This window comes from Desmodus rotundus, chromosome 7 (assembly GCF_022682495.2).
Source record: "Desmodus rotundus isolate HL8 chromosome 7, HLdesRot8A.1, whole genome shotgun sequence".
Taxonomy (NCBI): domain Eukaryota; kingdom Metazoa; phylum Chordata; class Mammalia; order Chiroptera; family Phyllostomidae; genus Desmodus; species Desmodus rotundus.
Window position 1 is genome coordinate 24,862,033 of NC_071393.1, and position 25,816 is coordinate 24,887,848.

Sequence of the window (25,816 nt, forward strand, 5' to 3'; positions counted from 1 at the left end):
ATGGAATATATATTATATATGACATATAATGTATAGGGATATGTATATGGTAAGACGCCCTTTATTCATTCATAACATTATTGTGTGAGCCTTGCATGAGGCAAGGTATTTGGAAATTTTCTGCAAAGTGTTCTCAAGTGTTATGCAAATGTAAGATATTATTGAAATACCCTTTATATTTTGGACTTAAAAACAGTATTTTGGGGGACTATGATACATGTTAATTGTAAAACAGTTCAAAGAATACTCAAAACTATAGAAAGGAAAATATGTCTCTCAAAGCCCCACTATCCAGAAATCGTCGCTGTTAACATCTGAGCGCGCTTTTGGACATCGCTGCATGCACGTAGACACCTGCATGTGAACAATGTTTCCAAATCAAATTGCATTCTGGTATACACTCTATTATTTAAATTTGCTTTTTCCCCCACTCAGCATTTTCGTAATAATAGCTAAGAGTCATTGATCTTCGACCATCTGTCAGCCGTTGTCTAAACCACTCATGCCAATTCTCATTTAATCTCACAATTAGGGTGTTGAGTACGTATATGTATTGTAAAGATAAATGAACCCAGGTGCCGAGAGGTGAAATAACAGATTTTCCAGTCTTCTGCCATTATAAGGTATCTTAGAAGTAACATACTTCCTTCTGCTTATAGCTTCCCCCCCTTTTATTGTTATCTTTTTAGCACCCTGTTTGTTAAAAAGTAGTCAAATCAAGAGGGCCGCTTGTTGAAAAATGTCAACTCTCACGCCTAAGATACTCTGGGGGGAGAGGCCGAGGGACTGGGAGATTTAAAGAAGCTCTCCTAGGAGACGGTCAGATGCACAGCACGTTCGAGGGCTGCAGCCTCTGTCTAAATTCCGCGGCTGGGATGGCTGGGTTGCTTGTGAATTTGAGACATAATGCTGTGCTGCCCTCTAGAAACGTCATACCACCTTCCATGACCACAGCTGGCGGGGGGCTGATTTCGGCTTTGTGGGGTGGGTCTTTGTATTCTACAATATCGCCTTGTAAATCACTCTGCAGTTCATCAGCAGGACAGTAACCTACTTGTAGGCTATTCACCACGCGTGTGTGTGTTCTCAGGTTGAATTTGAGCTTGTGCACTTGTCTTTAAGCTTCTTCACCATTTCGAGGTTCTCAGAAACCTGTCTGCATATTCTGTTCGCTGTCGCCCTCTCTCATCTCTTCAACCCCTTCCCTCCTGCCCTGCTTCCTTTCTGTTCTCCACGCCGTTGTCTTCGGGGCTGTAAGATCTGCTTTTCTAAAGTTATACTGGATACATGAAGGCAGAAACCTTGCATAATTAGTCCTTACAGATGGAAAACAAATTCTAGTTCTTTCCACAAGAGGTCACCTACGCTCTACCCTCCCCCTGCCTCCCCCTGCGATTTGATATCGCTAGTTTATCCTATTCTTAGTCCAGAGCCCTTCTGCTTAATCTCCAAAAAGTCTTGATCCTCCCAACTTCCAGTGTCAACACCAAAATCGTCAAAATGAAATTTCTCCCCCTTGACCATGTAAATGTCATTCCTTCGCCGGGCCCCAGATTTTACCCTTAAACCTGTTTGAGCTATTAGCTGTAACTTACGGTTTTTCCTCAAGTCAGATTCTCCTTATACTGAAGTTCGAAATAAAATCCTTTTCTCCTTCTCAAAAATTATCTTCCTCCTACCTAGAAATCTGAATTTCTTTTACTTTCTTCACCCTTGAGGTAAAGAGCTACTTTCCCTCCTAAAGGAGCCAGAAAAATTTTAAAAAACTAATTAACAATTAACTCAACAATTAAGCTGTAGACATTTAACAAGTGATAGCAGACATGAATTTAAGAGATTGTGTACTCTGGAATATTCAGTGGGAGGTGAGTCATCTCAGAGTTAATATCAAGTTTACATTATTCAGTTATGACAACAATTATTTCTAATTGTCTATGGTTTAAAAAGACTTCAAATCTATGCACAGAGAACAATGCCATATAAAATGAGACACGGGCAGGTTCTCTGTACTGAATGTTACCCCCAGATGAAGATGAAAATATTTTCTTCTTCCAGTGAGTGCATCTATTCAAGTGAGAGCTGCATTCTAATGCCAATTTCTAAACCAAATCTTATTTTTTAATCCTCACCCGAGGATATTTTTTACTATTGATTTTAGAGAGAGAGAGAGTCAGACATGGATTGGATGTCTCCCATACGCGCCCTGACTGGGGATTGAACCTGCAACCTAGGTATGTGCCCTGACTGGCAATCCCACCTGCAACCTTTTGGTGCACCGGACGATACTCCAAACAACTGAGCCACTTGGCCGGGGCTAAGCCAAATCATTCTGCAGCACATTTCAGATCAGAGGGGTTTTAGTCCCTGAGTGAGAACGTTAATGCAAAAGGAAAATGAGGTAATATGAGCAGAATGTTGGGCTTGGATCCTGCAACGCTCCCTCCCCTTCTCCGAGCATTTGTTTCTCTTTGGAGCTGTCTCTACGCAACCCATCAACATAATTACTTGAAATTCCAAATAGCCATAGATGATATTTATGTGAGAGACTAAAGAAGTGAAGGGATTGAATGATTGTATTATTCTGATTTTGTAGAGAAGCCTTTTGTGCAACAGCAGTTCAGATGCAAGCTGTATTTACTGATATTTGGTACTTCAAATTATTCAAACCATGGGCACAGGAGCACCAATAAATCAGAGGGCAATAAACACTATTCTGTGATTGGTAGCACTGCTACTTTTATGTTTCAACGTTTAGCAAACACCAGCCCGGCCGGCTCCTGGCTTAGCCCCAAATCTGAGAACACAAAATTCAAATGAATGCGTAATTGTCCCAGACACCTGGCTAAGTGGTATTCGCATCCTTGACAATTTGTACAGAAGCTCTGTCGGGACACCTTCCAGACATTCACTGATAAAAATCACAGCCACCTCCAGGAACTATGGACTGTGCTCTGCTCGGAGGAGAAAATGAAAACCTTTCAAGCTACACCCACTGTCTACCCTGAGAAAACAGCCCATCGCCCTGCCTGTAGGAATGACTAAGTGGACTCATTCCCCGCCCTGACTTGGCAGAATTGTTTATTGAACTGATTGAAATGACCAGATGTTTTGGCAGCTTATGTAGACATAATCTAATAGACTCAATAATTGACTTAAGTAAACGTATCAGAATGTGGACTGGCAATAGAACTGCGGATTCTCTGTCTGCGGTGACTTCAGATCCCATGTAAAAGGGCAGGCGGCTCATGTAATTGAAATGCGTAGAGATTGGCACCATCTCATTCATTTACTTTGGTAATTTGCAGCCTATTTAGATCTGAGCATCCCTATAACTTGTGAAAGTAAGTGAGGAAAAGCGTCAGCTTTAGAGATCTATAAAAATGGTCTTTGAGCCTCTCTTCTCAAGGTGAAAAGAAGTATTTCTGTGCCTAAAAACCCCCCGAGGAAAAAGTTTGAGCAAAATTTCATTCCACTCAGATTATCTAGAAAATGGTACATCGGTATTTTTCTTAAAATGTTGAGCATTTTATATAAGAATGTTTACTACCAGAATTCTCCTTATTAGTTTTTGATTCTCTGTTTTGCTCTGAGAACACTTGCTGTGTTGTAATCTCTACTGGTGATTACAAATATGCATTATCAATAGCTTACAGAGATCAGCTTTCTCCTAGAAGCCTACCCTCACAAGGAATATTTCAAATTGTGGTTTGTTTCCTAGAAAAAGAAACAGTCCACATGACTTCCCATGCATGACAGCCGGCTAACCTAGGATGAGGATTTGGGCTACACAGGCCACTCGGCTCCACTTTCTTCTTTCCTCCTCTGAGATTAAGGGTTTCTCTTGAATTTGTGTAGGAAAGATGTTCAGATCTCTCCCCTTTTCCTATTTCCAATTCCTTCTCCTCTCTTCATTCCTAGAAACGAACGAACAAACCCCCCCCCCCAATGCTTATAGACCCTGGTCGCAAGCACAAGTAAACACACACACACACACACTCACTACACTGAGACCTCACTAGGTGGCTAGCACCGGGGCCAGGAGTTTACACAACCTTCCTCTCAACACCCTGGGGAGCAGACACCTTTGCCTTCTCTGATTGGCATACTATACCCCTGGTTCTTGGTGAAATAGTGTCCTGAGGAGCATAATAACAATCAGTCACCCAGCAAATTTCTTTAGCCAATTAAAGCTTTCTGTGAGTGCTGTCCTTGCCTTTGTGGTCCGGAAGGCAGACCGGCTCCACAGGTCCTCCTCTGTGCTGGCTGACGCAGGGCCGTTCCTGCCCTGGGTGTCGGGCGACGGAACGGCCGACCCACCTCCCGCTTGCTCTCTTTGAAATCCTACCTCGCTTGGGTTGCTGACGGGCCCCGTGCAAGGGAAGACTAGAGAAAATCACACGAAACCTGACCGAGGCCTACTTGAGGCGGAGGAGAGAATAAAAAACATTTTATGAAATAATGTGGCTGAGGTGTCTGTCACCCACTGGGTGCAGGATGGTGGCTTTTTTTTTTCCAGAAAAAAAAATGTTACGACTATAAATGAGTCAGTCTCCGGAGAAGTGCCGGTTCGAATGATTGACGTCTGCAGATGTGCTGAGTCTGTGGTTGTAGGTGCCAGATGTGAAGGAGCACTTAGGGACTCTTGGTGGCCAGGGTCATTTCCTTTACTTAACGACACTCCCCACTCCTATGCCTGCTCCTCCCGCCCTTTATTTCTTGGTTGATCCTGGGGTTAAGCTAACCCCAAGCCCATCTGAAACAGTAGAGGCTCTGATGTTTCTTTAAATGCAGTTTTATTTCGTGGTGGTTTTTGACAGCAAATTGCTTTTCTCCGTGAACTCAAAGTAAAGGCTGAGGGAGATTAGCGTGTCACGAGTTAGTGCCGTGCACACAATCCACGGGACCCTCCAGCAGCCCTCTGAGGCGGCCACTGTCACCCGCATGCTCTGGTGGAAGGCTGGAGGGGAGGGCAGTTCGTCAGTGGGGACAGAACCAGGTTTGAATGACTCGCACGTTCTTCCCACTCACCCACCGCACTGCCTGTGTGCGTGCTTTTCTGTCTCCCAGCAGCTTTCTCATTGCTGAGGGGTTACCGTGTGGAAAACACGTCAAAACCAATGGTGCTCCAAACTCCTGTATCTCTTTTCACAACATTCTGACCAAGATAGAAGAGATTAAGTTTCATTTTCCTGGTTATATCTTTGGGATAACTGAGGCACACTGGTGGTGGAAATAGGGCTGTTTGATGTTAGGGCAGCACGAGGAAGAAGGAAATAATCAGCGAAAGAAACAATGTTAATCTGTATACCACTCTTTAAACATTTGGGAAACCTTGGGAGGACTTACTGCATTTTCACTCTTCATGTAAATGTTTGGTGCCCTGTGTATCTAGCCATTACCTTTTTTTTCTTTCCAGTTTAAACTTTCCTCCAGAAAGATGTGAAAAAGGAGAGAAGGACTTGTTCAAGCCTTTCCAAGCCCATTTGTCAAGTGGACTGCATTTGTGCCCTTTCTTTAAAAAGATGCTAAATGCAGGAGAGCAGTTTTTGTAAATTAATAGCATCATTAAAAATAAGCTGGCCTCCTTGTACAACTCCCTTAACTTCTTGTTATGCAAGGCTGCCGTGCCGGGCTGTGCAGACAGCAGTTTTGGCATGGCCCTGGGCCCGGGGGAATATTAACTTACAAGGCTTCCCCTATTTTGCTTTTACATGTCTGAAACTATTTCAAAACTTAGCGACTGAAATACAAGTTATTAAGTACACTTTACTAGAATGTGAGAAGTGCTTTTGTTCCTCCCTCCCCCATTTTGGAGAAAAGGTGGTTGGGAATGAATTAGTGTATATTTAAGCTATGTCCTGGCTGCTTCTGAATATCTACAAGGACAAATAGCCCGAGGTTATAATAGGACAGTTAAATTAAAAATCAGGCTGAGTTCTTCTGGGGTTAGATCCTGGGTGCAATTTAAATGCCACTCTCTGAGTTTTAAAAAGCATTTTGTTTTATTACATTTCATGCCCTAGTTGCGTGGGGATGCTAGGTGGGACCCGAACTGGGAAATGGGGATTCTTTGGTTTCCAGTGTCAGTCAGAGCCTCCTAACTTTGCAAAGGTGTCCTTGCCCCCTTCTTTCCGGCTGGGCTCTCTCTCCAGGAATCAGGTGCCAGATTGGGGCTGGGGGCCTGCCCTCCTGAAGCCTCCTGGACAGTGTGAATTTTTATCACTTATCGCCTTCCCTGCCTGCCTAAGCTGGGTGCAAACGGGACTGTTTCTGTCTGTGCAGGAACCTCTCCCTGATACAGGGACAGACACGGCCTGGGTACAGGCACGGGAGTCTGGGAAGTGTTTACGGGTCTCCGGCAGCTGGAAAGGTTTGAGTCTCTTTGGCAGATGTTTGCTGTTCCAGCCACTTCATTAATGTTGGAAACTAAACCCCTGACTCTTCCTGACCAAAGCCCCAAGTCGTGATTGACAGCTGGGGTGTGCTTCCTCCCACAGAAGCCCTACACAGTCTGTGGGCAGGAGAGAGGGAGTGAAGAGAGGGATGGGAGCAAAATGGGAACAGTGCTAGAGGCTGTTGCTAAAAACCGCAAAAATATCAAGGAAGGAGAGGAGAGACTCATTTAAGGAGAAAGACAAATTAAGTACAACTGGTTAAGCTTTGAAGTCCCATCCTGTGCTTGGGTCTTTATAATTAAATAATTATTCCAGGTTTCATGCCTTTATTCATCCCTGACAGATGTCCTGACAACCTACTTTGTGCCAGCTGAATGCTGGTACAGGTGGTACAAGAGGAATAATAGCACACAAGGAATTGGCCCGCCAGGAGTTCATTGTCCGCTGGGTGAAATAAACACACAAAAGACAGTACAGAGGCCACTAAGACAGGTAGGAATCACAGCCCTGGGGAGTGTGGACAGGTCTCACAGAGGAGAGGACATTTGAGATGGGTCTTGAACTAGTTTTGCAGGCCCAGAAGGAGGGAGGGGCTGAGGTGCGGAGGGCACTCCCATCAAGGAACCGCTTGTGCAAAGGCGTGGATTACGGAAGGCCGACGTTGTGAAGCAAGTATTATGGTTCCCACTCACGAAGGCAAACACCAAGGCTCAGCTTTAATTGTCAACGACGGGCAGCTCGAGGCTCCAGACTGCAAGATACGGAATCTCTCCCCCCATCCCACCCGGGGACTTACGCCCTCAGACCCCCTCTGAGCTATGTTGCCTCTGCAGCAGAAAATAGAAAAGATGGAAAATGCAAGGATTAGTTGAAACCAAAGGGTTTATTTCTTTAGCTATTTAAAACATTACAGATTTCAGAGGAACAGTCTGCAGGAAAATCTGGGCGAATTTTGTGCCTGTGGTCGCGTAGAAGCCGGGGCGGAGGGAGACGTGGAGATTCCTGCTGGGCCGAGCTGCGGCAGCTCCGGTGCTGTCCCCTCCTGCCAGCTGCCTGCAGCCTTCCGCGTGCGCCGCGACGCACGGGCACAGGAGCGCAGCTCCAGATCCCGGTTTGAAGAGAGGGAAGGGGGAGAGGAAGAGGAGAAAGAGGAAAGAAAGGGAGAGAAGGGGAAAAAAGAAGGCCGATAGAAGATGGGGAGGAGAAGCGAAGGCAGAAGGGAGAAGAGACGGGGAGAGTTGGATAGAGGAGAGGAAGGCTGAAGTGCTGCGAACGGTGGGAGAAAGGGAGAGATTGGAGGACAACTTGGAAAGGAGTTGGCAGCGGTGAACGCAGTGGGGAGGGCCCGAGAGGGTAAAAGAGTCTGGAGGATGAGGAAAGAGGGCGCGGACAAGAAGGCCAGGGCAAAGACCGGCAAAGGCCAGAGCGCGCGCATGCCGGGAGCGCACCGCGTGGCCTGACAAAAGAGTCCACACGCTCAGTCCCTGGGTGGCCAGATGGAACGAAGAGTCTCCCCTCAGTCCGCGCTGCCCGTGGGGTTGCCCCCCGGCACGCCGCGATCAAATTCCGCCACATACTCATTTCTCTGCGGCTGCCGACAGCTCCGCACTTCCCAAGGGACAGTTACACTTTCCCACCCGAGGCTGTCCTCGGCGCGAACGCAGCGCCCTTGGGACCTCTCGGGTCCCTGCACCCCCTGCACCCAGGAGAACCCCTCAGTCTTGGCGCCAGACGGCGAGGCCGGGCTGATCGGTGGGTGAGCGGTCCTCCGCTCGGCGGGGGATGGCGGGCTCGCCGCGAGGACTGCCCCTGGAGCCGGAGGCGTGCCCGGGCCCATCGCGGTGACCGCTGGGCCTTGCTGCGCCCCCGGCCACAGTGCTGGCGGGCCCTGCAGCCGCCCGGGCCTGAGTTAGGGGAATAAAGGAAAACGATCGTAAATGGAAAGGAGGGGATGGAGGGGCACATACGGGCACTTCGAGGACGAAGTTCCCCAAGGGAGCCTGTCTGTTGCTCCGCTCTGATTCGTTTTATTACGATCTATTTGCTCCGTGCCTAAACATTAGTTCCCCATCTGTGTCCCTTCCCGCAGAGTCGAACCGCCGGCCGGTGCGCGAGGGTTGTTGAGCTTCCGCGGCGACTCGCTCCCGGCGAACCGCTCCTGGGAGAGCCCTCCGAGACTGTGAACGATTCCAGGTTTCAGTGAAGAAACGTCACCAGCCCCAAACCGGGTCTCTCAAAAGGCTATGCGCATCTGAACCCGGCGTCCCGGGGCGGTTTCCGTGGACCACGGGCGTGGTGGCTGGGCGGGGGACCCCTCGCTCAACGACTACAACTGAAAACAAAAGTTTCTACAGGTGTGGTTTGGGTAGTCAGTCACCCAGGAGGAAGAAGACCAACCGCTAAATACGCACGTGTCTCTGCGGCTCCCCGAACCCTGCGCGTGGCGAGAGATGGGGAACCAGAGTCGCCTCGCCGGGAGTGTCCTGTCCTCCTATGTGCGGCGAACACTCTGCCCACAGCGCTCTACCCCGGCGCGGTGGGATCGCGCTGCGCTGGTCCTTTCTGCGACGGAAAAAGTTTATAAACAGAGTTTGAAAATAAAAAGGAACACGCGCTTTTGTTGGTTACTCTTCTATGTTCACAATTTATTACTGGGATAACGGACAGGGCGAGGGTCATCTCTGATGTGGGATCCCCATGGGGCAGTCGCGCTTGCTCTCTGTGCAAACGCCGTGCGCTCTGCGCGCGCGGGCAGCGAGCGTAGAGGACGGAAGGGGCAGCCGCAGTCCTCGGGAGAGGGCCGGCGGGGGTCCTCAGGGAAGGAGAGAGGCGCACTGGTCCCCGGAGGCGCCGGCTCTGAGGCTAAAGCCCTCGTGAGACTCGGCGAGTATTCGACTTCTTTCTAGTAAGAGACGTAATCGCGCCGGTGCGCTGGGTTGCCGGCCGCGGGAGCGGGGCCAGGCGGCTGGCAAAACGCACTCGAAGGACGTGCTCGGGGACCGGCGCAGTGCAGCGGCCAGCACAGGCCTGGCCTGCGGGCGGGGCGGGGCGCGCTCCCGGTACTGCGCGCACACTCGAGCGCGCACACACGGTACACGCACACGCACACACCTGGAGCTCTCTCCAGGAGGGGGGCGGGGAGGAGAACCCAACCTAGTGTCTTAAAATAGAGAGGCAGGCAGAGGAGCGTGAGACGCCAACAGGCGGGAGGAGGCTTGGAGAGCGGCGGGCGCGCGGCGCGCAGGCTCCCGCCCGGGTGGCACAGGCTGGCTGGGCGCCTACGCCCCTCCAAGCCTAGTGACTCCGCACCCGGCCCTGCAGGAAGCGCGCTCTGATTGACAGTTGCCGAGTCCCAAAAAGGCGCGGCGAACATGCTGATCTGCGGGTGGGTCTAGACGCGCGGCCGGCGCGCCGGGTGCCCGCTCCCCCTCGCGCCCATCCAGGGTTCCGTCGCCTCCTGGCTGCGGAGGCGCGGGGCAGAGACCCCAACGGCGAGCCTGCTCCTGCGGCCCCAGCTCACCATGCACTGCCACGCGGAGCTGAGGCTGAGCTCGCCCGGCCAACTCAAAGCAGCCAGGCGGCGCTACAAGACTTTCATGATCGACGAGATCCTCTCCAAGGAGACCTGCGACTACTTTGAAAAACTTTCCCTCTATTCCATGTGCCCGTCGCTGGTCGTACGCCCCAAACCCCTGCACTCCTGTACCGGTAAGACGCCGCGCTGGGGGATTTAGGGGGGTGCGATAACTCTCACGCCGGTGTCGGGCGCTTTACCGCCTCCGTCCTCCCACCCGGGGGCGAGAGGAAAGGCCCCGGGGAGTCCTCTTCCATGCCCCTGCAGAACGTGTCAGCGGCGGGCACTGCAAAGGCGACCGCCGCCTGGGAAAGGCACGTCCAGGTGTCGGACACTAGGCTGGAAAGGGAGGGATGGCAACCGCGCCCCAGAAGCGGGCCGCGCGAGCGGGAGGACCCTTCCTCCGTCCCAGCGCCGCGGTGGTTCTCAGTCAGAAAGTTCAAACTCTGGACCTGGTTCACAGCCTAAACCACTGTTTCAGGAAGCGGTGTTGCGTCCCATCTGGAGTAAACTCCAGCCTCCTGTCTTTACTGGGAATTTTACAAGTCAATCGGGAACCGGAGGCTCTCAGCAAAACCCTGTGTTCACCGAACTTTACTCAGAAGGCTCTCCTTTGGGGGAAGTAGTTCTCGAATACGTCGCTTTGTGGTGCAAACTGAGGAGTTAGTTTTAAGTGCCCGCTAAAACCAAACTGAAAAAACAGTGATAACAATAAAAACACCCTCAAATCCGAGTTCCTTTCTCTACAAGAGCTAAGAGCAATAGTCTCGGTAAAGAGCACTTAATAAGTACACTAAAAACGGTGTAGTTTTATGTAAAAATGAATCCAAAGGTATCTATGATAAACTTGGAACGCATTAAGAGAGGATTTAGACTATTTAAACACAGGTGTAGCAAAACAAAACAGCCAAAAAAGTTGAAGCAATTTTTTATCAAAAAAGTTATTGACTGTGCTTTCAACTCAAGGTGAAAATATGGTATTTCTAATCCAAAAGAAACTTTGCGGTTATGTTTGCCACGTGGATGGCATGCAATTAATTTAATTATACTTACATTGAAAAAGTCAAGGGAAGAGCTAGCAGCGTTTTTGAAAACATTTTTGGAACATTGAGGCCAAGAGCTGGTAGCGCACAGGCTTGGAATCCTTTCTGTTCTGTCGGTTCTTTAGATGGTCCCGGTGGGCCCACCCGTGCGCGTGAGTGTGAACACAGGACATTCTTCTAAAACCCAGTCGTCCCTACATGCATTCGGTGACAAAGTGAACGCCATGTTCAGTTGTACCTTTGTAAAACAAATCGTGTCTGTGAGGCAGAATTAGGCCCTATAGTCCACAACAAGACTTGTCATGCTGAATTTTAAAACCCAGGGAATATGCAAAAGAGGAAACACAAAAGAAAGTTTAGAAACAAGGTAGATATCCTTGATATTGGTGTTTTGCCTTTGTGTGCCTGCCACGTGCAAACCCCTGGATGAACAGTCTGCACAGATATTGGACAGGGGAGGGGGGCTGAATCTTGTTTCGAGCATGAATAATCATTTGCTACAATAACTCCAGTCTTTTTGAAGCAACGGAAAGGATCTGTTTTAACCACAAATCTCAATGCAGCCTGCTAAGACTGCGTACCTGGAGGTTCTAGGAGAAAACAGAGCAACTTTGAAACACCTGGGTAGAGCACAGTGCCAGCAATTTTTTTTTTGTTGGTGACTTTGTGCCATGCGCCGATTCGAAGGTAGCTTTTCCTGTCTTTTAGCAGTCAGGGAATTGGATCATAGAAGAAAACATGCCAGAAAATGAGTAATAAATAGCCTCTGAAAACAGTGATTCCGTCATCGGCGGAGGCTCCGCTCTGTGTTTTATTGAACCTTGTTTGGGAAATAGGTCAGAGGAAAATCGAATGACTCCTGTGATGCTTTCTCAGAGCTAAAAGTGAGCTGCAGCTATTGAACTAAACACCATGAACTAAAAGTTTTGCTCAGTTTTGTGCGTCCGATGCTCATGGATGGTTTGGGGGAGAGGGTGTTGTTGGCGGTGGTTTTCTCAGCCCATCACTGAGCACTCGATTTCTTCACATTGTGCTTTTGAGTATGTGTGCTGATTTTGCTCTGGTTGAGATTTAAAAGACAGAAACTGGGATTTGCCAGTGGAATTAAACCCATAAAAACTGGCTACAATAGTTCATACTTTCAGATTCAAAGCTTTCGGTGGGTTTACGATTACCGTTAAAGCCTGACACGTATTAGATCATGGGAATCCCATTAGTGACTTCGCTGAGGTTTTGCAAAGACCCTACTAACCCCACTTTCAAAGCATTTTTGTTGCTTTTAACAGTTATGTTCAGGATCAAAATCTTAGCTGGGATGAATTTCATATTTTTTAAACAATTAATTAAAAAAACAGCAATAAGTTCCTGGCATCCTTCATCCATAATGAAACTATAATTTTCCCCCTGTAATACAGATAACTAGAACTTTTGGTGGAACCACAGGCATAAAGAGTTCAAATCAAGTGAAAGGCACAAATTGGAATTAAAGTTACTGACCTTTCTCATCCTTTGGTGTGCTGTCTTAAGATTTAAACAACTCACAGAAGTGAACTTTGTCAGGAAAAATAATGAAAACCAAGATAAAAAAGTTACCACCCTGCACAAAATAAATGCATCAAATTGGGTGGAAAGAAAGCGATAGCATTTAAAAAGCCTCCGCATCGCTGAGCAACACATGTTGTTCAGATTTGGTAACTGAAATGTCAGTTCGTGGTGCTGAATCTCCTCGGGCAGAAGAGCACGAATTCAGGCAAACTGGGAAATGGAAACATTTTACATCAGGAAAATAATCACCTGACGGTGATTTATGGTTGGACACGCTAACCTGGATGAAATACTCATCTTTAAAAAAATCATTCTTTATTTTAACAGGCCCTTTCTTATTATAAATGTGGTAATTTTAGTCTTAGCTGTTTCTAAATCACAGTAATCTCCTAAATCACATTATAATCCTTGAGAAAGGGAATCCTTTCCTTCTACGCCACAAAGTAAAGGAATGTTTATTATTAAATTTAAAATAAAATTTAAAAAAAACTAAGCACAAAAGGGATCTCCATTTGAACATAGGTTTGTTATTCAGACCATTGTTGAGATGTGGAATATGTTTAGAATTAATTTAGTATGTACCATGTTGGTCTTATTTTTAAATTTGATTGCAATAATCCTCACTCAGAATGGAAATGTATTGCCCTTTGGAAATCAGTAGCGATCACTCAAACATTAGAACGGTGGCAGTGATTGAAGGCCCAAAATGAGGTGCAGTTTATAGTACCATAAATACTACTTAACTGTAGGGTGATTTTTCTGGTTGTGATTTACATTTCTTCACGGAAGGGTCACTTGAAGGAGCCCGGCTTCCCAGGACGGAATGGGTGGCAGGGATATCGGCGCAGTAGCTCTGGAAGGATTTCTCTTTCAGTTTGATCTTTAGAAACAGGCAGAGTTTGTACATTGGAGGAGCGTTGGAAAAAATGAATAACTTGCTTCACAAAAACAATCATGGAACCTCTTGCCCTAAGAGTTTTTGTACAAGGATATTGAGAAACCAACCCACTGTGCTAATTACTTATAATTTATTATAATTACTTATCTTATAACCTGGAATTACCCTAGACTGGCACACGCACATTTGCGGGAGGTGAATGTAGATAGTTGGATATTTTACAACCCATGTCTAGAACGTGACTTTTAATTATTCAATTAAAACCGTAGTCTAACTCCTTTCCCCTTCTGCGGCAGAATGGTTCTGTTGGATCTCTCCGTGACCTTCATTGGCCAGTCTTATTATACAGCTGACTGGGGTTATGGGACTGGGAGGGATTGCAGACCAGTCCCTACAAGTAGAAGATACTTTTTTGCAAAGTGCTAGGGTCACACCAGTGCTTAAACATCCTTTCGGTCCATGCTGTACACTTCTGTCCTTGTTAAGGTGCTCAGAAATCAGGAGGACTTTTCCAACTTGGTTACACACCCAGGGTAAATTCGTGCAGTCACACCCAAGGGACAGTCAGCCAGCCAATTAAAAGGGGGCATTTCAGGGAGGGTGTTTATCTTAGGAGGTGGCATTGAGAACATTTTATCCTTTGGTGGGTGCAGGAGAAACAAGTTGTTTGGGGTGGTGTCCTTGGGTTCATTTTTTAACACAAAGATGGGGTGTCATCACGGTGAAAAATGAAATGAGGTGCAGACGTGGAGGATGACATCTTTGGGAGGTGGGGAGCCAGCCAGGGCTTCATGGACTTGGCTCCGGTAGTCCCCCCAACTCAGCTCTGTCTTTTAGTCGGAAACCAAACACCTAGGATCTTGGGAACTGGGAGCTGGGCACTGGAATGTTAATGGAGAAATGTAAACTGGGGTTGGGGAAACCGATCATTATGAACAAGCATTTGCATTTCTGCCAGAGGCAAATAGGCTTTTATGAGCAATTACTCATAACTGCTTCTCGTCTTCCCATTGTAAGGGCAAACAAATCGAGAGGTACACAGGATCCAGGACTCATTCAGGGTCAGACTATATTTGGGGCTGAGTTCTTTTGCGATCGTCAGCTGTGGTTTCATTATTCCTTACATTTTATAACTTCTTTGTTGAATAGAGATGCTGAGGGGTTGTGTAAGGAGGCCATTTTAACTAGTAAATAGTTCAGGAGCAGTTTCTTCTTGGGTTCTGATGTTTCTCATTAGTAAATAGGAAAATGACTAGAAATTTAGTTTACAAGTTAAAATACCTCTCCAAATGCCTGTAATCTTCAGTTTCATTGAAGTTGATAATTCGTTTCAGAAGTATTTATTCTTGCTTGGTGATGGCACTGTTAGGAGTCATTATTTTCAAGTGTATTTTAAATCGTGAAGAACAGTTAGGGTATTTAAGAAAGTTCTCAAAACTACTTGTAGAGCCACTTCCAAGCCCTGTGTAGCTGATCTCTCTGAGCATATGACTGGCAGGTTGGAACTGGGATAGGGGAACGTTCAGACAATTTACTCATGTTGCTTACCAAATGGAGTTTTCTCTTTGAACTCCACCTAAAGCGTGTTATCACCAGCAATATTGTCATATTAACCTCGGTAAATGCAACTCAAATGAAATTGTATACATAGTAACTCTTTTGTGAAATCAGTTTCCTACAGATATGCTAGTTAGTGTGGTTTTCAGTCGGATCCCGGACTGAAAACAGAATTTGTGATAGGAGTGTGGGCAGTATAGAGTTGCTAGCTTTAACATACCTCTGGAATTTAAAGGAAAAGATCGTTAGGTTTGATATATCCCAGGAATCTATGTGAAAAGCAGGAAGGATTGTAAAAAGCTGCTTACATTGTAAAGAGAGATTAAGGCAAAACAAAAACTAAAAGGAACAGGGAAAAAGAAAGAGTGATTGTTTTTGAAACTCTTCAAGCTACTTGATTCAGCCTTGCATGTGGCACGGGGTCCTTCGGAATGGCTGTAGGGGCAAGACAGAGATGGCTTCCAAAATTCTCTGTCTGGGTAAGTGACTCAAGTTGATTTCACTTGGATACATACAGCGTTTAGCATTCACTGCAGAGGACTGAATTAATGTGAACCCAGGAGCAATTCGGGTGTTATTTGCACTGTTTTAAAGTCAGGGAGGCAGAGGGACAGAGATGAAAGCCAGTCTCCCTCAGCCTGTGAGCATCCGTGGGTGTTGTGAGCTTGATCCCCCTCGCCTGCTACTTGTCCTGCCGGAGTGCAATGAATTCGGGGCCTGCAGCTAAGTCCGCTGATGAACCCTTAACTGGAATAGGATTAGAGGGCTGCAAGGATTTGGATGAGAGGTATAGACTGGAGCCTCCCTTGACATTCTCTTTTGGGGACTACTGTGTTCTGTGCCGGTATCCTGTGGGGTTGGTGTTTTTAGTGGGGGGAGACGGACCCCACACTCACAGCTGGGGCAGCCTTCTTCTAAACGAGGACTGCCACGCATGGCTCTGCTGCCACCGCTGGCTCACTTCCCTCGGAAGCAGTACGACAAAGAGGAAAGGAGGAGAAGGATTGAGAATACTCAGGTGAGGACTTTTTACAGGTGGCAGAGCCCCTCTGTCCCGCCTGGCTGTTGTTTGCCTCTGTTTCAGCTGATCGTGAGGTTGGAATGGTTCTTTCTCCCTCCATAGCATGGGAGACAAGATTAGAATTGGCTTTAGAATTTATTAATAGTGGGGTTTAGATCAGGGCCTTGTACAAACTTGGTGGCATTAGCTAACTAAATACTCTGTTTAAAAAAATTTTTTTTAAACCAGAAAAAACCCTTGCAAACCCTCAGGATTTAAATTATTTTTATTGCAGCTTAATAACAGTTAGAGAAAGAAATGTCTTGTTAAAATTAATGCTCTAAATAAAAACACAGTTAATTTTCCATTGCAGCGTCTAATTACTCATCATCACTGGGGCATTTTTATATGGCAGTTTAACTTCTTGAAAGTGGAAACTTGGCACCCATTTCAGGAACAAAGCAGGGCACCCAGCTAGATATCAGAAGATGGTCTAATTATATTTGGGCTAGCGCTGACTCTTACACAGGATTGCTCTGGGGAACACAGGCAGCTAGGGGGCCTCTTTCTTTAGACGCTAAGGAAAGGCTCTGCTTTCCTTCCTGCCAGCTGAAACTGAACACGGGAGAGACAGTTCTGAACGTCAGACGACGTGCGAGTCCATCCGAAAAGGGCCCCTGCCAGTGGCCGACTGAAGCTGATGTCAGGACTACTTGATAAGCCTGGGCGACAGCTACGTGTGCTTCCTGCCTCCGCTGGCAGAGCTCAGGGGATGGCTGCACACGGCCTTTCTCCAAGGGAAGGTCAAGGTGTAACTGACTGGGAGCCAGTCAGAGAGGACCTCAACACCACACTGAGTATGTTAAGAGGGCAAGCAGAGAAGCTGACGTGATTCCTTTTTACTGCATGTGTCTAGCTCACCAGCCTGTCCTTAGGAACATGTTCTTCTGGGTATTGGGGACAGATGAGTGTTTTCACGGGGTGCATTCATTGAATAGGACTGGCTGCCACTTGGGTGATGTCGGTGGACTTTTTGGTCATTATTACAGGAAAACTTATGTATGTGGTAAGAGATATGATGACTGTCCTTTGGCTTTTCGTATCCAAGGATCACGGATGGCATTTGGGGACATGGACTGGTCTTGGGCCCCGTGGAATCTCGTGAAGTCATGGCTGTATTTCCCTCTTTGGAATACCTGGCAGGGCTCTAAAATGGACTGACCTGCCAGCCTCCACAGCCCATCCCCCTCTTCCCAGAGTTCTTTTCACTCTTTTTTTAAAAAAAGATTTTTATTTATTTATTTTTAGAGAGAGGGGAAGGAGAAAGAGTGGGAGAGAAACATCAATGTGTGGTTGCCTCTTGTGTGCCCCCCCACTGGGGACCTGGCCTGCAATCCAGGCACGTGCCCTGACTGGGAATCGAACCTGCCACCCTTTGGTTCGCAGGCCCTCGCTCAAACCACTGAGCTACACCAGCCAGGACTCTTTTCACTTTTTAACATAATCAGTTCAGGCTCACAGTCATTTCATAGGAGGTCACAGCCACTTGGGGATGGAAGGAAGTGTGACTTCGATGCTTAGTTTAAGCAATATCTAGGGGACTTGACTCCACATTTCCCTAATGGTGACTTACAAACAGCCACATACTGATGTTACGTCTTCCTGTCAGGAGAGATGCTGAGACTGCTCTTCCCGAGACCTGCAGTACTTGTTCCAAAGGGAGCCAGAAATTTGGGAGAAAGGCTGGAAATACTTTATATCCTGCACCTGTTCCTATTCACAATGCTAACGGAAACAGTGGCCTCTGGTGGGTGTCTAGCACGTAATAGGCACTGAACCAAGTGCTTGGTGATGAGCTTCAAATCACCCCTAAGCGATAGATATTACTGTCTCCGCTTTACTAACGGGAGGCCGAGGCATTAAGCAACATTCTCAAAGTCACAGAGTATGGAGAGATCTCTTAGAAATGAGAAAAAAAGGCAAGGAGAAAAGTGGGCCATTCATAGAAACGAAGATCTAGATGGCCCGGGAACGCGAAAGGTTGCTCTGCCTCACTGGCCGTCCAGAAAACACAAAGAAGACGAGATACCACTTCATACCCGTTAGTTAGACAGGCAAACGTGGAAGAATCTGACCGTATGGATTAATGACAGGGATGCGGAGCATCGATAGGCATTCCCACGTGCGACGGCGCGAGTGCCATTTGGTGCAGTTACTTTGGAGAGGGCTGTGGGAACACCCAGGACAACCACAGAGGCACACGTGTGCTCAGCACCCCCTCTTCTGTGTGTGTGCCTGGAGAAACCGTCACAAGTGTGCCAAGGACTCGTGTAAGAGATCGCTCATTTCTACGTTGTCTGTGATGTGAAAATCTGAAACAACCCAACTGCTTTTCAGAAGGAAAAGGAGAAATCATATGTGCTCTAGTTTTCACGCAGTGGTGAGAACAAGTGAACCCGATCTACGTGTGTTAATATGGATGCATTTTGGGAATACAATGCTGAGGGAAAAAGCGCGTTGTGGATTGACACAGTCTGACCTCGTTTACACAATGCTTGAAAACATGCAAGCTAATACCACGCGCTGTTTAGGGAGGTAAGGGCATGGGATTAGACAGGGCCACCCGCAGGTTTGTATTCTCCCGTGTAAGTATTTATTAAGGAAAAGGCCGAATGTAGACGTGGCCCAGCATTAAGATTTGACAGAGCTCAGTCATGGGTACACAGATGTCCATTAAGTTATCCTTTGTACTTTTCTGTAGGTTTGAAATCTTCTATAGTATAAACATTGAAAAATGATAGTATGGGAGGCCCCCCTATGCATGAAACCCTTGATCTTGTGGAACTTTTGATGGGTTTCTTAATAGCTTTTCTATCCCGAAACAGAAGCTTTTCAGTCTCACAGAGGGGAAATAAAAAGCAGTTAGACACGCGTACAGCTCACGCCGAAACAGCCACTGTGGCCCCTGCAATCGGCGTTCAGACCTTCCTTACCCGCTCTGGCTGGCTGGGGGCATTGTTTGCCACCGAGAGAGCCGTTTGCCCCCCCCCCCCCCAGTAGTGCTTTGGCGTATGAGCAAATGGTTTCTGAGCTGGGCCCTAGGACTGGAAGGCCTTGCTGGGAAGTGTGTGTTTGTTTTTTCCAAGTACACATCAGTAATCACACAACCAACAGTCCTTGGGTCCCCCGTCCCCCCACTTCTTAATGGTGTTTAAAACCCCAATAAATTGCCTTTTATTGAATCTTGCTCTTATAAGTATTTGCTGGTATGATATGTCACTCTTGGGTGTTGAGAATGGTCCATTGTTGTTGAAAATTTAACTTAAAAAAATCGTCTAAGGACAGCTGTGAACACCAGCAATCTAAAGATGTTACGATGTAGTTTCTTAACAGGGAAGAATGATGTTGATGGGCATTTATAAACTGTCTGTGTTCTCTTTACATTCTATAACCAGGATCAGATTTTAAAACTTTGTTTGATGTGTGGTATCAGGGACTGTTAGGAAGGGATGGGAACTGTCACCATGGTAACCACACAGCCCCGCTGTCTGCTTGGGATAATAAATGGTTGTCCTGTGGTTTGCAGAAGTTAACCAAGACCACATACAGTGACAACTGGGGTGGCAGATGCTTTGCTCAGCTTATCTTAACAGTTCAGCCATTTATCTCTTCTCTGCAAAATACGTAGTGCCCACTTGGAAATATTACTTGAAGACATTTTGACAAAAATGCAGCCTGTTAGGAGCTCTGCCTTCCCGTGTCCCTTCAGAGGAAAACTACTCCTTAATGTGGATGAAACAGTTTGTACGGCCAAGAGCTCGCCAGAGGGTTTCCCCTCTCCAGACCAGCCCCCTCTGCGGAGGCACACACGTAGCAGAGGAGAAGGGGCTGAATCAAAGCCCTCGCAGCCCACGTCAGACCTTTTATAGCCAGGGCCGCTGTACCTTGGCCCTTGGCAGGGCGCACCACGGTCAGCAGGAATTACTGACCACATCCAGAGGATTGCGGCCAAGTTGGCCATGACTGAAAGGAAGGTGGATCTATCAGCTTTGTTGCCAGTGGACAGACTTCCCTGGGCGGCAGGAGCTAGTCCTCTGAGCACGCAGTGCACGGTGGCTGGGCCCAGGCCAGGAGGCTGAACCGCCCTGCGCGGGTCAGCCTCCTGCACCCCGTCAGTGAAATCTTACTCCTCACAAAGCCAGGGAGCTAGCTAGACTGGGGCTGTGAGCGGGGCAGTCGGGCAGTCGGGCAGTCGTACCCAGAGAGACGTTCCAAAGGGTCGCCGTGGGGCTGCGGAAGGGAGAGAAAACGCAGAAGGCCTGCTCCTGTGACCCAGGAAAGTCTGTTCCCTGGCCACGGACCCCGCAGACCCTCCTTGGAGCGTCTCTTTGAACTACTTGGGGAAAGACAAGGGAGATTTAGGGTGCCTAGGGTAGCTTTCAGCATGTTTCACTGAGAGAGAGAGGAATGTATTTTAACAAGGCTGCAGTCCAAGTCTTTTCTTTTTCATGAGTGAAAATGTTACTGAAATTGTTGATGAATCACCCCGGAGGAGATTCTTTGGGAGGCTGTCGTTACTTTTGCTGTCCCTGGGTATGGTGGTATCTCATGCATGCTCTTAGCACGTCAGACAGCTGTGTATTTTGGAAGCGCGTTCTCCATCAGTTTAGAGCAGAGTGTAAAGACACATCCTATTGGCAAAACCATTAGCTCCATAGAGAGAGTCTGCTTCAATTTTTAGGGAACCCAAAAATAGAAACGACAGCAATTCTGAGTGGTGACGGTGTGTGCCGGGCACTGGGCGCTTGTTGACGTTAAGGCGTTCAGACGAAATCCAGACTCTCGATGAAATGGAGCTGAGCAAAGTGAAACTCAGGAAGTTCAGAACTAGCAAGCAGGCCCCAGGAGGAAGTGGCCCAGCTGAAACTGGAACTCGGGTCTGTCTCTTTCAATATAAAGTTCCATGCAACCTGGAATCTATTTTTGATAGGATGTAAACTAGCACTCACGTCTGTCCCTCTCCACAGAGACTCCCTGCCATATAAAAGTCAAGGTCCGCAGGAATTTATTGGAACTGATGAACCCCTTTATACATTTAAAAAATCATTTCCTGTATGCCAGTGAATCTCTCATTTCCCATGATGACTGGGGTCTCTGAGTGATTCCACAAGAATTCTAAGAAGCAGTGCAGCCTTCGGAGAAAGGGAGGTAGTGGGGAGATTAAAGGCTTGAAGCTGCCCGGCGGAGGGACACTGAACTCATCTCACTGGCTCTGGGTGTGTCCTAACTATGTGACGTTCCCAAGGTTCCTTTAGTCACGGAGCTTCCGTGAACTGCGGTTCTCTGAATAAAGCTTTTCTAGGGTAGACAAAGGTGGAATTCCCTTTCGTTTATTATTGTGAGCCAGAGAGAAAATGCTTAACACTAACTGCCAGACAAATGCCTTTTTTAAAAAACATGATTTTTAAAAGATATTTTATTTATTTATTTTTAGACAGAGGGGAAGGGAGGGAGAAAGAGAGGGAGAGAAACATCAAGGTGTGGTTGCCTCTCACATGCCCCCTACTGGGAATCTGGCCTGCAACCCAGGCATGTGCCCTGAGTGGGAATCGAACCAGTGACCCTTTGGTTCTAAGGCCAGCCCTCAATCCACTAAGGTGCACCAGCCAGGGCCTGACAAATGCCTTGATAATTAAGACTTGGAATATTCTGTAATGAAATATTTGTTATTAAGTTCAGTAGGAAAAAAAAATCTGGCCAAGTGGTTTGGCATCACTTAAACAAAAGAATAAGAGATTAATTTTCCGCATTATACCTAGCTGTGCTGGGGTGCTTCTGGGAAACTGTATTTTTAAAAAGTTTTCTCTATGACTGTAATGAAAGGTCAAGTTTGGGAACCCCTATAGTGTAGATAACAGCTTAAAGGTGAGGCTGATATAATTCACACCCCAGGACTCAAATGTATAGAGCCATTTGGTGGAGCGATCCTAGTGGATGGAGTTTTGAGTCAGATGGTCCGGGGTTTGTTTGCATATATTGTCCGTGTGACCTTAGGGAAGTCATTTAATCTCTCTGACTTGCAATTTCCTCATCTGGAAGAGGAAGATAATAATAACTACCTAATAGGGTTAGTCATGTAGGTTAAGTGAGATAATGTATGTAAAGCTTTCAGTGTCATTCCTGGCACATACGTGCTCAGTAATTGATGGTTTCTATTCAAAACAATTACCTTATGATAATAACCTCCTCTTGGTTGACTGAAGCACAGCCCTTCAGGGAAAGATCAGTATAATGGTGAAGTAAACTCAAGAAAAATTAGATATCCTGAAAAAAACCCCACCTCACTCTGGAGCATTCTTGGGGGTTACGTCACTGCACTAGCTGCCTTGTAAGGTCTGTTGCAACCTGGGTGGTCTGTAAGCTGTTTAAGTTCCGGTGTTCACGATTAGGTATGTTTCACTGCTTCCCACCCTTTGGTGTTAGACTGTGAGTTCAGAATTTTGTGAATTCGTAAGTGCATGGCATGCACAGGTCAACACTAAAGCACCACAAAATGTGCATTGTTACTTTATTTTTTACAAGAGTTGTTTAGGATTAATTACCCCGAAGAAATGTTTCATCATGCAGCTGTGCACCTCAAGAAGTTTTTTAGAGAAGTGGCAAAATTTCTCAACGTGTTTAATTTCTTCTTTGAAAGAGTAGAGTTAGGGCTCGTCTTTCCCCTCAGAAGAGAATGTGGTGTGGGAAAAGGTAGTAGTTTGGGGCCTAATGGTTGTCCTAGTATATTATTGGGTCCGTGATTCAGAGGGAGCTGCAGATGGAGACGGTATTTTATGGCTTTTGGGTTGCTGTTGGGGCTAGTTAGGGTGGCGTGCTGAGTGGTAATGATGCCCATGCTGTGGAAAGGGCTGCATGGCCAAGGCCTCTGCATGGATTTTTCCTGGAATTGTGATTCTCAACTAGTCGCTACTGGTGTCTTGGGAAGTCAAGTATCGGCTGATGTAACACTTTACCTTGTGAATCCGCTCCACAGTGTGAGAAAAATTCCCTTGATGAGGCTGTCTCCCTTTGCATGGTGTGGAGGAAGCCCCAGTGAGCAGGGTGTTACCTGTGCCCAACCATTCATGGTGAAGGTTCCTATCAGCAATTTCTGGTGACCTCATCCAGGCTCAGTGGTGGGTGGGGGCCAGGTGGAAGCAGGTGGGCTAGGACCTGTGGCTGTGTCCTCATAGCTGCCGTGGAGCTGTATTGACTTGTCAAGGGAGGACTGACTTGGTCCCCAAGCTCTTCAGAGCCATTGTTCAAATAGGACTCCGCTGGAGATAGGGATCTTTGGCAGCTTGTTGAGAACACTGTGTTAAGCCTATGAATTCAGAGAAGCAGTGTGCACACATGTTTATGTTCCAGTAGGAGAGAAGTGGTTAGGAGGTGGGAGATGAGAAGGGACTGTGGCAAATACGGAAAGAAGAGGCAGGGTAAGGAAGCCAGTTACTCTCCTAAAGCAAGGATCTTTAGAAGCTTGTTCAGCATTTTCAGCATTTGTTGTCCCCAGCAGGACATCCAATTTTAACCTGAGAATGGAATCTTCCAGTTGGGACGTCGCCCTGTGCGTACGTGTTCATTACCAGAGGCGTTCCTCATGACTGACAGTGGCCAAGGACTTCTGATTGGGCAACGGCCCGCCCAGCCGCACATGTAGCCTAATCATCATATATATTAATGATGCCTTAAAGAATTTCATCATCCCGGGTCGCAAAGGAGCATTATTATTACATTCTGACACAGTAATGGTATTCATGTGGTGCCATGCAGGAAGTCATGTGCCCTTGATGTAGGGGGCCAGCGTGGGAGCAGGGGTCCCAGCTTAGATCTCGTCAGAAAGCCACTCTTCTTGGGCCCCCCGCTGCCCCATTCTGTGACATCTCAGCCCCTCGTCTCTGCTGCCGGTGAGACAGCCCCACCTCCCCAGCGTGTCGGGGAGGGGTGACTGATTAAGGAGTACTAACACATTGCCTCGAAAAGCTAAAAGTGCAGTGAACATGTGCCGTGACTGCATGTGAGGGAAGCTGGTAGACTCGGGGCGATGACCTGTTACTGTATTTTTCTAGACAGCTAGACCAGAGGGAGGCCAAGTCTGGCCTACCGCCTCTTTTGCTACTGCCACGAGTTAAGAACCGGTTTTCCATGTGTAAGTGGTTGAAAAGAAATCAAAAGAAGAATATTTTGTGACATGAACACTGTGTGAAACCCAAACAGTGCCCATGAAGTTTTACAGGAGCACAGCCACGTCCATCTATTTATGGGTTGGCGGTGGTGGTGGCCGTGGCCGTGGCGGCATCGGTGTGCTACAACCGCAGAGGGGAGCGGGTTCAACAGAAACAGTACGGCCCACGGGCCTGAAACATTTGCTCCCTGGCCATGCGCAGGAAGGGTTTGCCCACCCTTGAACTAGACTGTTGGAAGCAGGGTTCCTCTGTTGTGCAAAGGTGTTATTACTGGTCCACAACAGATGATGTCATTCTGGGTCACAAAAACACCTCCTTTGATTCTTCCCAGACCAGGGTTCCGTGGTCATCCCGCGAGCTGTGAAAGGCCCCGAAGTGGGAGTTTGGTGGGGAATGTTCTCTTAAATTGAGACCGGGCTCTTCGCTCTGAGGATAGGTTTCCACATCTTTCTAGAGATAAATGACATGGGATTTCTATACCGTGAAAGAGGGGTCAAAATATTTAATGAAGTATTTGGGCTTCAAATACATTTAGGGGGGGTTTGGGGGGTGGTCCCCAACTGTCACTGGCTTTCCTGTAAAATTTAAGGATGACCCTGGGAGGGTCAAAATTACATTTTTCAGTTTGAGGTTTGGGTGACATTTTATATACTGCTTGTTTCCCTTTAATTTGTAGCCCATCCCTTGGAATAATAGTAATAGTAATAATAACAACAACAACAATAATAATAATAGTGAAAGTTATGGAATCGCATTACCACAGCGCCTCCCGGAAGGGTTGGCATGGCTGGGTAAAGCACTCACTTGCGAGGGTACAGTCTGCTGTGGGGATGCATGCCTCCGTGTGCCCGCTAGAATTTTCAGCTATTCAGGGTTAGGGGCGACCAGGCCTTTCAGGAAGGATGAGGCATGATTCTTAGGTGCCTTGGTGGCACTCTTACTTTCATTTATTTCATTAATCATTGTTATTATTGCCATTTTGTCATACCTCAGGTGAGGGTGAGGATTCAAGTCTCCGAGGCAGCCTTGGAGCTAATGAAATCCACCGGGGAGTGGGAGACGTGAAATTATTCTGATTCAGCTATGATTCCTGCCCACTGCTAGGTGTACCCTAGGCTGAGAACCCTTCAGATTAAGCCTGTACCACTAAAGTGGAGTTGGAGAGGGGTGTGGATGGGTGGAAGGTAGAGGAACTCCAGAGGAAAAGATTACTGGTGTTGCTAGGTAGAATTCTACTTCAAAGTATGTGTGGAGCAAGCCACAGTGGATTGTCTTGCTCCAAATCAGAGATGAAGTTCACAAAACGGCAGCAATAACAATGATTAACAAAATAAATATAATAGCAAACACTTATAGTTACTATGCACCAGGAACTTTTCTGAATACCTTACATGAATTAACCTATTTAATAATAATATCAGAGACTATTATTCTTATCATTTAGTCAATGAGGAAAGAAATAGAAGTGGAGAGAGACGTCTTCTTGGGTGAGATAGTAGAGGAGGAGAAGAGAAATGAGTAACATTTCAGCTTGTGTAGAGATGAACTACATTTAGGGATAGTCTCTGATTTCTACAGT

At 47.1% G+C, this 25,816-nt stretch overlaps 1 protein-coding gene across 1 annotated transcript in view; it reads left to right on the forward strand.

Annotated features, from left to right (window-relative positions):
• Window positions 1-9,541: 9,541 nt before the first annotated feature.
• BARX2 (BARX homeobox 2) overlaps window positions 9,542-25,816 on the forward strand; it is a 75,329-nt gene continuing 59,054 nt past the window's right edge. The window contains exon 1 of the mRNA XM_024557109.4: window positions 9,542-10,103. Within this exon, the coding sequence (XP_024412877.2) occupies window positions 9,917-10,103 (187 nt within the window). The 5' untranslated portion in view covers window positions 9,542-9,916. The remainder of the gene's footprint in view (window positions 10,104-25,816) is intronic.